This window comes from Tupaia chinensis, unplaced genomic scaffold, assembly GCF_000334495.1.
Source record: "Tupaia chinensis unplaced genomic scaffold, TupChi_1.0 Scaffold139927_1, whole genome shotgun sequence".
NCBI classification, from domain to species: Eukaryota; Metazoa; Chordata; class Mammalia; order Scandentia; family Tupaiidae; genus Tupaia; species Tupaia belangeri.
Window position 1 is genome coordinate 506,044 of NW_006199806.1, and position 12,521 is coordinate 518,564.

The 12,521-nt window shown below is 39.7% G+C and overlaps 1 protein-coding gene across 3 annotated transcripts in view; it reads right to left on the minus strand.

The window, feature by feature from the left end:
- Positions 1 to 552: 552 nt before the first annotated feature.
- Positions 553 to 12,521, minus strand: part of CD86 (CD86 molecule) — a 78,018-nt gene continuing 66,049 nt past the window's right edge. For 2 of the 3 annotated variants that reach the window (XM_006162363.3, XM_027765908.1), the window contains 3 exons: positions 11,622 to 11,771; positions 3,487 to 3,531; positions 554 to 1,729 (listed from right to left, as the gene is read on the minus strand). In XM_006162363.3, coding sequence (XP_006162425.1) covers positions 1,725 to 1,729; positions 3,487 to 3,531; positions 11,622 to 11,771 — 200 coding nt within the window. In that variant the 3' untranslated portion in view covers positions 554 to 1,724. Of the gene's footprint in view, positions 1,730 to 3,486; positions 3,532 to 11,621; positions 11,772 to 12,521 lie in introns of all 3 variants that reach the window. The other variant, XM_027765909.1, reaches the window with a different exon arrangement.

Sequence of the window (12,521 nt, forward strand, 5' to 3'; positions counted from 1 at the left end):
TTTTTCAGCTATTCCAGTTAACAGGAAGAGTGGAAGGGCCTGGTGGAGTGAAAAGTACCCCGACTGAAGATCTAAGGCCCAAATTTCAGTCATAACTGTCTTTGATATTTGGTGACTCATTCTCCTCTCTGCCACATAAAATGAGAGCGCTTTCATGGATGTGTCTATATTTCTCCCATTTCCAATAGATTGTTAGGACAACTTAGAGTGACTTTTCACACTATACTCCATGTATTTTAGAAACCCAAGAGTCATGATGTCTGATCTCAAGTTAATGACACACAACCAGATCATGGGAAGAGAAAACAGGTTGTCATATGCTGCAAATGGTATTGAGCTGACCCTACTCAGTGTGAGGGTGGAGAGTCACTTTCTGAAATACATTTTTATATATTTTTGAAAGGACCTCTCTCTCTCCTTTTTTTTTTTTAAAGAGATTTTTGCTATAAGGTGCATGCAGTTGCTAGAGAGACACAGAGAGAGAAAGCAAGAAATCATCCCCAGGGGGGATGGCCATGCTGCAATTCCTTCTCCTCCATTGTCCTCTTGGGATTGTGGGCACACTCACATGTGCCCAGCGTGAGTTTCAAGTCACCAGGTCCAGGACTCGAATGACAGTCAGCCATGTGGGAGTCCAGCGATGTAATTATTATGCCATCTGTTGATCTCACCCCATTTGTCTTTATGTCCATTTGGACAGACTGCCCATCTGTTGCTTGTGCTAAGACTTGTCAACGGACTTGTCAGACCAGACATTTCATGTGTGTCTCTATTGGTTGAGATGGTTCTTTATTTTTCTTTTGAGTACTGTGATCTCTGTTGGATCTTATACAGTCACCCTAGCCGTCACTTCAGTCTTTTCTTCAAGACAAATAGGCTCACAAGATCCAGTACTCTCCTGCTCTGTTTGGTACTCTCTTCTATGGCCTGCCAATAACTTCAGAAGCAGGTAATCTTCTTCCATATTAGTAGCAGCCCAGATAGAAGTGATTCCAGAATCTAAAGCTTATTTCATCTCTGTCTCTCCTAATTTCCCAATGTTTAAGTTGGTCTGCTCATTGTTGCCAGTATCTTAGGCCACCATTTTCCTTATTGACTCCAACAGAGGGACAAGCACCTCTTAGCAGGGGTAGACTTTTCTCCATTCTTATATTATACATTTCTTTATATTTCAACATATTAATATCAACACTAGTCATAAAATACATAACTTCCAACTGGACTGAAGAGGATGTTCAGTTACAGGTAGGCATGATTAAGTAGGGCACCACCTTAGAATTCAGAAAAGATAAAAGCCAGTATTCCAGAAACTAGGAGTTTTATGTAAAACTTCAATTTATGAAATTAAGACAGGGAGGAATGTGAGCTGAAGCAGGAGGCCTTGGTCCTAAACAGGAATTCTGTTGAGTTTCATCCACAAATGGGCTCTGAAGTGCAAAGAAGTTGCTGGAGACTGAAACTCAGCTCCTGCCATTGGGAGCAGAGCAGGCATGGCAAGGAGGCTCCCTAACTTAGAACTCCGTAACTTCACCATTACAATGGCAGTATTTTCTTGCTTTCTGAGAAAAATAAAAAGTTTTTGCCAAAAACTTGCAAAAAAAGGGTATACAAAATGAATACTCATGTGAATTTTACTCTTTAGTTAAAATTGTGTAGCAATTTTGTTGACTGGGGCTGGCTTTGAGTTGTTAGCTTCATCATCAGATCTTTCACACGATGGATTTTTACTCTGGAAAAGTAGAAAAAGGGATTGGGTGAGATTTCACAGTAGAGCCACTTTCTTTTCCTAGATTTCAATGTCTAGGCAGAAGAGAGGAGGCCATTGCAATAGTAAGGAGGGGAAATAAACTATCAGAGAGAGAAGTGAAGACAGGAGGATAGAGCCCACATCCACGCTGTTGTTCATGCTCCCTTTAATACTTACCCTTTATTTTTGTCTGGACCTTCCCTGCCTTATGCTGATTCCCTGCTGCCTTCCCTGTTCAATTCTTATAGACCATTTCTAAACTGAGTCTGAAAGGCAGTTTAGAAGGCCTAATTCCTCAGAAGGGATAGAGGTATAGGCAATCTAATCACATCAGGCTGTGAAAGAACTGATCACCTGAACCTGCACACATTCTTTTCTGTGTACATGGATTGTTTTAACAAATATTTCTTGAGCACTTACTATATGTTAGGTACTGCGCTAGGTGCTACAAGCACAAGAGTGAGCTTAACTGATATGATCTCTGCTTCCAAGGAGTTAAGTCAAGTTTGTTGAGTTTTATAGACCAGTATGTAAGCAAAAGCTGATGGTATGAAGAAAAAGCCCAGGGACCCACATCACAGTGTAACAGGTAGACATGATCTAGTTCTGGAATTTTTTTTTTTTTTTGAGAGGTTTTTGCTATAGGGCACATGTGCTTGCCAGAAGGACAGAGAAAGACAGAGAGACAGAAAATGAGAAATCACCCCCCCCCAGGGGGGATGGCCACACCACAATCCCTTCTCCTACATTCTCCTCTCGGAATTTTGGGCACACACGCGCAAGCACCGGGCGTGAGTTTAAGCCACTGAGTTCAGGACTCGAATCGCGGTTGACTACATGGGAATCCAGGGACATAGCCATTACACTAATTGCTGGTCCCTGGAATGTGTTTTTAAGAAAGTGCTGCTTTGACACCAGCAGATAGTGTAATGGTTACGTTGCTGGATTCCCACATAGTCAACTGTTTCAAGCCCCAGACCTGGCAGCGTAAAACATGCTGGGTGGATATGCGTGTATGCCCAAAATCCTAAGAGGGGAACAGAGAGGAAGGTATTGCAGTGTGACTATCCCCCCTGGGGGGTGATTTCTCACTTTCTGTTCCTCTGTCTCTCTGGCAAGTGCACGCATCTTATAGCAAAAACCTCTCTAGACACAGAAAGAAAGAAAGAGAGAGAGAAAGAAAGAAAGAAAGAAAGAAAGGAAGGAAGGAAGGAAGGAAGGAAGGAAGGAAGGAAGGAAGGAAGGAAGGAAGGAAGGGGTGCTTGAAGTGAGATCTACAGAATAAGATGAAGAAGTAGTAGAACAGGTCAAGAACAGCAGATGCAAAGACACTGAGACTGAAGGGAACCTGTTATCACTTCTCACTTTTTCATTCGTTTATTCCACACATGTAGGACATCCACTAGTCCAGGCACTGTGATAGGTACTGGGATTTCTGTGATGAAGAAGATGCAGCCCATGCTCTCCACATCAGAACCATGTGGCTTTGATTTCTACTTGAGTTGAGCATGACTGAGTTTGACATGTTCTTTAGACCTGGTGCATGGGCTGCCCTGCCATCCATTCATAGGTAGGTGATTTCCCTCGAGGTTCTAATTAGTCTCACTTTCCTCTCACCCTCTATTAGCTCTATGCTATGATTGCTGAGGTCTCAGCATGCCTTGGGCTCAAACCTATTCAAGTTACAGACACTCTGGGGATCACACCTCTTTCAACAATATCAAAGGGTCAGGACTCACCTTCCCTCATACTGCTCACTTTTCTCTCTTCTACTTTGATGGTTTCTGAAAGAGATGAAAACAAAAGCAAAACAAACAAAAACCTTAGGAAATATATTCCCCTTAGGTACTAAAAGAAGGAAAGTTAGACAAGATTCTAAAGTCCTAGGACTCAGAGAGAAATTGTTGGGACCTTAAATATGGAAGAGATGGTTACTTACATGATGCAATTTTAAGGAGACTGGGGAGAAGATCCTTGTACGCAAAGGGTAAATGCCTTTGCTTGCACAGTGTGCTTTAAGTTTGAAAGTTGGAAAGAAAGTTTTCACTTCCAGCTCTATCCTTGCTAAAATAAAACTATACTACTGAGAGGGGTAATACATTTAGCTTTAGTAATCAGTTAGTGATCAGAAGAGTTTGTCTGGCTTCTTTCACTTAGCACAATGCTTCTGAAATTTATTTGTGTTGTTGCATAGTACCAGTAGCACAGTCCTTCCTACAGCTTAGCAGTATTCCATTGTACCACCATTTTTTAAAAAATCCAGTCACCAACAATTTACCAATCCTTTTCTGAAAGCAAGGTTTAGAAGGAGAAGGAAGGGAATCTCAAAGATGCTTATGCCTAAATGGGTGTGCTATATGGTGCTATCAAATGCTACTCCATGTTGCAGTGACGGGTCCAAGTGGGAAATCTCTAGCCAGTCTGACCTCCCAGAACTTGCATTGCTATTAGTATGGACTTACTATTGACTTGCTATCAATGCAACTTGGGGTACAAATTCCTTTAGCTAAACTGTCATTTTGTGCCATAGTAAGGCTTTTTGTTTGTTTGTTTTTACTTTTTTTTATATATAGCTTAAGTATTTTATTTGTTTGCAACTAAGCTCATTAAGACTATATCATAAAAATGTACAAAGAATAATGTTGAAATTTTTGATTAGATTTAACTTGAAGACATTCATTAATAAGGAATCTTCCCATGTGAATATTCCAGAAATTTCTCTAAGCCATCTGATGAAATGAACAACTGTCTTTGAAAATTACCTTACTTAGGAAGGTATTGGCATACATTTGAATTAAACTCAGAATTTTTCAAAATAAGTCCTATTTAAAACAAACAAAACTATTCTATATTCAAACTAAAACAGTCTTAATAGAACTTTATTTTCCAGAAATAGTAATAAAGGAAACAGGCTATTTTGTAAAATATGGTCCTGAACAAGTCACAGTAAAAACTAAACGTGTACTTAACTTCCACCTCCTGAAAAGTCAGGCTGGTTTCTGTTTCTTGGCCTTGGAAACACAGTGAAGAACAGCCTGTAAGTAACTCTGGGCGGAGGGGCCAAAATAAAGCTCAAGCAGTTGAGCATGGACATCACAAAAATAAATTGGGGGGAAACCTGACCAAAGGACCCAAATTCTATCTTTAGTCACTGACACTAAGATGAAGTGGCTTCTACCAACTAGCAGTGTTCTCCGGGCCTGACCCAGCCCCTTCCTCACCTGTTATACTCTTGGGCAAACCCTGATGTTTTTGCTCCTTTCCCTTTGGAGGTTCAGCGTCCAGGGAGTGCTTTGATTGTGTAAATGAGGTGAGCACTGCCTCCATGTGGGTATTTCATTTTTTTTTTTTATGAGAGATTTTTGCTATAGGGTGTGGGCACTTGTGAGAGAGACAGAAAGTGAGAAATCACCCCCCAGAGGGGATGGCCATGCCACAATCCCTTCTCCATTCTCTTCTCGGGATTTTGGAAATGCACGCACATGCACCTGGCATGAATTTTAAGCCTCTGGGTCGGAGACTTGAATCACTGTCGACTATGTGGAAGTCCAGCATCGTAACCATTACACCATCTGCTGGTCTCCCATGTGAGTAATTTTAGAGCTTGCAGTCAGAGCATTTTTCTAACATGGCTAGACAGAGTCCAAGTGTCAATGGCCTGTCTCCAGTTTGTTCTAATTCCTACCACACATTTTTAGATCTAGACCACAGACATTCAATATGCCATCATAAAAGTCCCTCCTCACTTTTGATTTATATTCTGTGCCTAAAAACAGTCCCTGTATTTAACAATAATACCTGCACATAAAACAATCCACTATGACAACTCATATGGTCACAAACATTAGTGATCTTCTGTAGACCAATCAAATGTTTTAAACCATAATTATCTTGCAGCAGATTCACAGCCAGAATCCCCAAGATCAAAAAAATGTGCATGGTACAAATAATAACTTAAAATACACATACACACATGCACAGACATTCACTCACACACTTCTTACAGAACTGTGCTTGGGGAAACTCTTTTTGTTGAGTGCCACTGAAGGCTTATTTTGCTAACTGCTCTCCAGGTATTTTTGTTTAGAAAAATCTATCACAGTCAGGGCACAGCTGTCGATGAGGAGAGACGAGAAACATACTTGTGGCAACCAGAAAATTTTAAGGTCTTTCAAGTTGTATAAAGTGGACCTGCAGAAACATTTAGGTGTTCTCAGGATGCAAAATTGGAGCTGAAATGTGGTATCAAGCCAACTTCTGGTTTCAGGCTAACCACAGTAAGGCTCGTTGACCTGGATGTCTGCGGAGAGATGTAGGGACCCCAGGAATCCTCTCAGTGAAGCCTATGATGCTTTTGTGATTCAGTCTTGACTGAACAATCTTCTTGAACTCTTCATGCCATTGACTGTTCTTTATGTGTGTGCGTATTTTAAAATAATCAGTTTCGTAGTGGTATAATAATAAACAAGAAAATTCAATCATTTTCAGTATAGAGTTAGGGGAGTTTAACAAATGTCATCTAGCAGTCACCATAATAAAGGTAGAGAACATTTATCTAAGTCCCAAGTGTTCCTTCCTGCTCCCTTTCAATCAATTTCTTTTCCCTATTCCATTCACTGGTAACCATTGAGTTGTTTAAGGAAATAATGATTTGCTGTTTCTAGAATTTTATATAAATGGTATCATACAATGTGTAGTTTTCTTGTGTAGTATCTGACTCCTTTAGCTTAACATAATGCATCAAAATGCTTTTGAAATTCATCTGTGTTGTTGCATATTGCCAGAAGTACATTCTTCCTACAGTTTAGCAATATTTCATTATATGAATATACCTAGAAATATTTTATTGTATGAATATACCACCATCTGTTTATCCACTCATCAAGTGATAAAAATTTAGGATGACAAGTTTTTGGTATTACGAAGAAAGCTGCTATGAGCATTTGTGCATGAATCTTTATATAGACACATGCTTTTTTTTTTTTTTGAGAAAGAGATTTTTGCTATCAGGCACATGAGCTTGCTGGGTGGGGGAGAGATAGAGAAATAGAGACTGAGAAATCACACCTTGTGGGGGATGGTAATGATGCAATCCCTTCTCAGGATTTTGGGCATTCACACACCCATGCCTGCATGAGTTTCAAGCCTCAGAATCCAATCTGCCATGTCCAGCGACATAACCATTACACCATCTGCTGGTCCCTAGACACATTTAGTTGATTGTGGGGGGGGATGACCATGCCACAATCCCTTCTCCTCCATTCTCCTCTCAGGATCTTGGGCATGCACGCACATGCACCCAGCGTGAGTTTAAGCCACTGGGTCTGAGACTCAACCGCGGTTGACTACATGGGAGTCTAGCAACGTAGCCATTACGCCGACTGCTGGTCCCCTGACTTTCATTTATTTAACTACCCATTGGAACCATACAGTTAAGTACTATCTTTGTACCCTGTTGTAGTCCTTCAGACACATGAAAGCAGTCCCTTGGTTCTCATGGGGCTTTTTTTTTTCAGGTTAAAGACCTTTATTTAAACTATTTCTTATTTGATGTAGCTCCCAGACACTTTCTAAATCTGTTTAGTTCCTTTTTTTTCAAAGTTCTTCTTAAAAATAATGATCTTTATAGCTGAATATAGTATTTCAGATATCTGTAGACCAACACAGAATAATTAAATTTTCATTTCACATCTATGACAAAGTCATCACAATAAAAAAAAGTTTCTGTTTACAGATGAAAGCAGACAATGAAAAGGAAGTTTCTAAGTTTGGATTTGATTACATATTTAACATTTTGAAGGGCAAATGTGATGATGTCAGTAGCTTCCAATTTTTAATCTCACAGATGAAGTTTCTGTTTAAATATTGGTTAACAGTGGTTTATTTCAATAAAGACGTTTGGCCTTTAAGAAATCATTCCTGAAAGAGCCAAGACTTTTATAGATTTGTTCTAAGAGACTCAAGTTGTAAAAATTGTTGGCTGATAGGGCACTATTATAAAGATTTCAGTCACGTAAGACCCACGCAAGTAAAATTTCAGAAGGAACTATTTTAGTTCTTCTCCCCAATGAGTAAACTCAGGTAACTTCTGATTAGACAAAGACAGTAATTCATAGTTAAAATTGCTCACGTCTTATCTGTCCTATTTGACAAAACATAGACACATGCACTACTAATTACTGAGAATAACCACGGCATTTCCCTTTTTTGATTTAAACAGTCTAAACCAGAAAATATATATAGTTTGGACACAGAAAAACTATAATTAATGAAGAATCATTGGACAGGACTTTTGATATCAAGTTAGTTAGCTTAAGAGTCATTTCCTCTGAGAAAATATTAATAATTAACGTCAAATGAGGAATAGTGTATAAATTCCTACTGGTAATCAGTGAGCTTGTATCTCTCTGAATGGAACATGACTGCGTTCATGTCTGTGTATTGGCAGAATTCAGTTCCTTGTGTTTGTAGAACTAAGAATCCCATCTCATTGCTGGATGGCAGTTGAAGGCCATTCCCAGCCCTGGAGTCTACTTACTTTCCTCAGCTCATGGCCCCCTTCCTTCACCTTCAAAGCCAGCAATGGTGGATCTGAGCCTCTCTCAAGCTTCAGATCTTTTCACCTTCTTCCAGCTCATCTCCCTAACCCAGCTGGGAAAAGTCTTTAACTAATGACAAGACTGAATTCACCTGGATAATTCAAGTCACTCGCTATCTGAAGGCCAGTACCTTAATCACTGGTATACAGCCCTTCTGCCATGTAAGATAACATATAGGTTCTGGGGTATAGGAAGTGGACATCTTGTTGGGGGATTTATTATTTTCCCTATCATATAGCCAATTCTAGAAACACCCAGAAAGTGAGGGCAGAGAGAGCTAAAGTTACAGAACCCAAATTTACCAAGTATGTCATGTCTACGTGTCATGGTTATGAGTGATACATCTCTTTCTCTTTCAAGACTCTTCCTTTTCACCAAACTTGCTGACACAGGTAACGGATCAAAAACACTTTCTTGTCAATCATTTTAAACATATTCTTGGGGATCATATGTATTGGTATTATCTGTCTTGCCCTCTTCCTTTAATCACTCATAACTAAATTGGACCATTTCCTGTGCACACACATGGCTTCTTTAACCCACTTCCAACTTCTCCTATGTGTACACACACATTCTATTTAACATCTGTAAAAGCTGTCAGAATAAAAATGGAGTGATTATGTCAACTTGTGTTAAACTCTGAGTAAACTGGGCTGGGGAAAGCCATAGAGGGAGGGTGTAATCCTCATATACATATGCTTATTAGTGAGAACTGCCACAAAGACTCTGCCAGAATGATACCAAGTTCTTGTGCAAAGACTACTACAATTTCACTCAAAAAATACTTTGACAGTAACACCTGCCTAGAAACTACCTGTGCAACCCAGGACTCACACCACCCTTGCCATCCATCTTGGCAGCCAAAGATAACTGTCTCAAAACAACTTATGTAATTGCTCTCCATTTTTCTTTTAAAAACCATATTTTCCTTGGCCTCCTTGAGTATAGCCATAGTTCACTATGGCAAGCATTTTCTGAATCACAATGCATATTCCTTTAGAATCTTTTCCTCTGTTAGAGGTTGACACTTCATCTATTCATCCAAATTTTTTCTGATTGCTTTGTGGGGGAAGAAACATTCATTTTCTTTTTTTCTATGTTTTCTTCTTTGTTTCATTTGTAAGCTGATCATTCAAATGTTAAAATAAATTTAGAAAGCAGTTTATTCCCCAAGTGGCTTCTGCATATTAGGCTAATTCTAAATGGCATCAAAATGAAAAGAAAAAGAAACTTAAAACTCTCACCTTGAAAAGAGAAAGCCTGGAAAAGCATGGTATGTCTGCACACATCTCAACTTGTGCTCTGAAGTTTACACTTTTGTATCATAGAAATTTCCTAATATACCCCATACTTGGGTAGTTTGAGTCTACCATTGCTTTATATTAACTTATTGAAATTATTTTCTTGAAATTTAATTGTTATTCCCATTTTCTATTTTAAGAATACAGCAGAATAAAGTAAATGGTTGCTAATGCCATTCATGCATTTCCAAAATAGATATTAAAATTAATACATTGAAATCTTAAATAAGATGCTAGCCAGAAGCATTACTTATCTTATGCTTTCTACCTCAAGTGAATAAGAAAGTTATCTGAATTATTAGCACCAACCAAATTGTTACCAGACGCAGTTATTGAAATAAGTCCAGGGGCTAACAAGTGGCATGGTGGTTAAGGCTGTGGATCCCACATGGCTATCTCCATGGTTCAAGTCCCAGACTTAGTTGCTTGAAAAATATGCCAGACACATGTGAATGCATGCCCAAAATCCTGAGAGGAGAAAGGAGGAGAAGGGATTGTACTGTGACCATCTCTTGTGTGGGGCAATTCCTCACTTTTCCTCTCTCAGTCTCTCTCCAGTGAGTGCACATGCCCTATGGCAAAAATCTCAAAACAGGGAAAAAAATAAAAAGGAATGAAGTCCAATTTTACTTTAAAACTTGCCGAAACCAGCCCAAGCCACAAATAGGCATGGGGTTATAATGAACTCAGAAGATACTCTGCCCCCATTAAACACTTTCACAATGGTACCTTAATACTGGTTTCCTGAGAAAGCTGATTATTACTTGCTTTAACCACCACTGGTGGTGGTGGTGGTGGGAGGGGGGTCAGTATAAGTCAACGGGGAGGCTGTTCAATTCGATCCAGTTTACAATAGCAAGACTGTTGGAACAACCCAAGTATCCAAAAAATAGTGTTGGTTATAAATAAATAAAGATACATCCACATAATGAGATCTCTTACAGTCATTTAAAATGATATTGTAGACAGATATTTATAACATTGAACATTGTCCTGCTATGTTTAGTATAACAAAGTTAGAAAATAGTACATGTGATATTATCCAAATTGTGAAAAATCCCTTACATTATCCCATTTGTAGGCAACAACATAGATTTATATAGAGAAAAATCTGGAATGTATATACTAAAGATATTGTCTGCATTATTATGTTTTTCTTACAAGTGGAATTATAGGTGATTTTTACTTTGGGTATGTTTGATAATGGATATGTATTAGTTGTAATTAGTACAAGTTAATATGATTTTTTATGAATATTTAGAAGTCAATGAAGAACATTTCATTTAACTTATTTCATAGAAAACCTAGACTTTCAGAGATGAGAAGGTGAATCTTGTGACCATCTAATAAACATCTCTGTTTAAATACCATCAGTTCCAGAATCTTTAACATTTTGAAGTATTTTCACTATTTAATTTTACTGAATTGCCACAATAACCTCACAAACTGAGGTAGGTAAAGCAAGTAATAATCAACTTTTTCAGGAAATCAGAAATGCAGTTGTAAACTTCAGGTAGAACTATTGCCCTTTTTTTTTTTTTTTCCATAGGGTGCATGTACTCACCAAAGAGAGATAGAGAGAAGGAAAGTGAGAAGTCACCCCCCAGGACAGATGGCCACAACACAATCCCTTCTCCTTTCTCCTCTCTAGATTTTGGGCATGCACACGCACATGCCTGGTATGATTTTTCAAGCCGCCAGGTCCAGTGCTTGAACCATGGTGGCCATGTGGGAGTTCAGTGCCTTTACCACCACACCATCTACGGCTCCCTATTGCCTTTCTTGGAAGTCCAGAGCAACATTAGTGTCACCTGAATCCAGTCTACATAGGCCCCGAACTCTGTGGGAAAATCTTTTTTTCCAAGAACTTTGTGACTTTTTGGTAGTCTGAGCTCAGTCAATGAGCTCCAGAGGCAGCTGATTGGGAAGCAGCTGCAAAGTGGTGACCTCCAGAGAGGACAAGGACTGACTTACCACGTTCATAAGATGCTCCAGGCTTCCGTTTCTTTTTCAGTTTCCTCAATGATTGACTGATGATCACAGGTGCAATGACCAATGGCACAAGTGCAATGGCAAACCAGGTTGATGGTGATGGTGGGTCAGGCAGCGGCTGGTTCTCAGGATCTAGAAATAACCACAAGTTTTCAATCAGCCAGGAAGATTTAGAAAGGGTTTGTATATTTGCTGTTGTTCTCTTTATTTACCTGCCAGCATTTCCTGGGAGCTCTAGGGCCAGAGGAGCCCAAAATGAGGCCATAAGAAGTCACAATCCCAGGACCTCTGCAACTAAGAACCAGGCCTGTGTCTCTGGCCAAATGCTTGGAATGAGCTGGCTTTCGTCCCTGAGGTGGAGATGACACTGACCATAATCTGGAAGAAGAGCTTCAACCCGACCATGATTCTAGAATGCAAAGTAATCTGTGATGGGGCTCTCTATATGCAGCCATCTGTGCAATGTCCCAGTCCCCCATGCAATTTCCAACTATGGAAACTTTCCTTGTAATGATTCACCTGTCTACCACCCTCTCTGAGTCAGGCACCAGACATCTCTCTTGGACAAATGGAACAGCCTCCTCCCAGGCCCTGACCTTCATGTTTTCTTTATTTTTCATCAAGGTCCTGGAAGGCTTCTCTAGCATGGCTTTCAGTATGTCTCACCTACTAGAAAACTTTCTTTTTTTCTAAGGTTTTTGCCATAGGGTGCATGCAGTCACTGGAGGGAGAGAGAAACAGAGAGGAGGAAAGTGAGAAATCACATCCCCCTGATGGCTACGCTACAGTCCCTTCTCCTCCATTCTCTAGGGATTTGGGGTATGCACACGCATGCACTCAGAGTGATTTTCATTCTGCCAGGTCTGGGACTTGAACCATGGT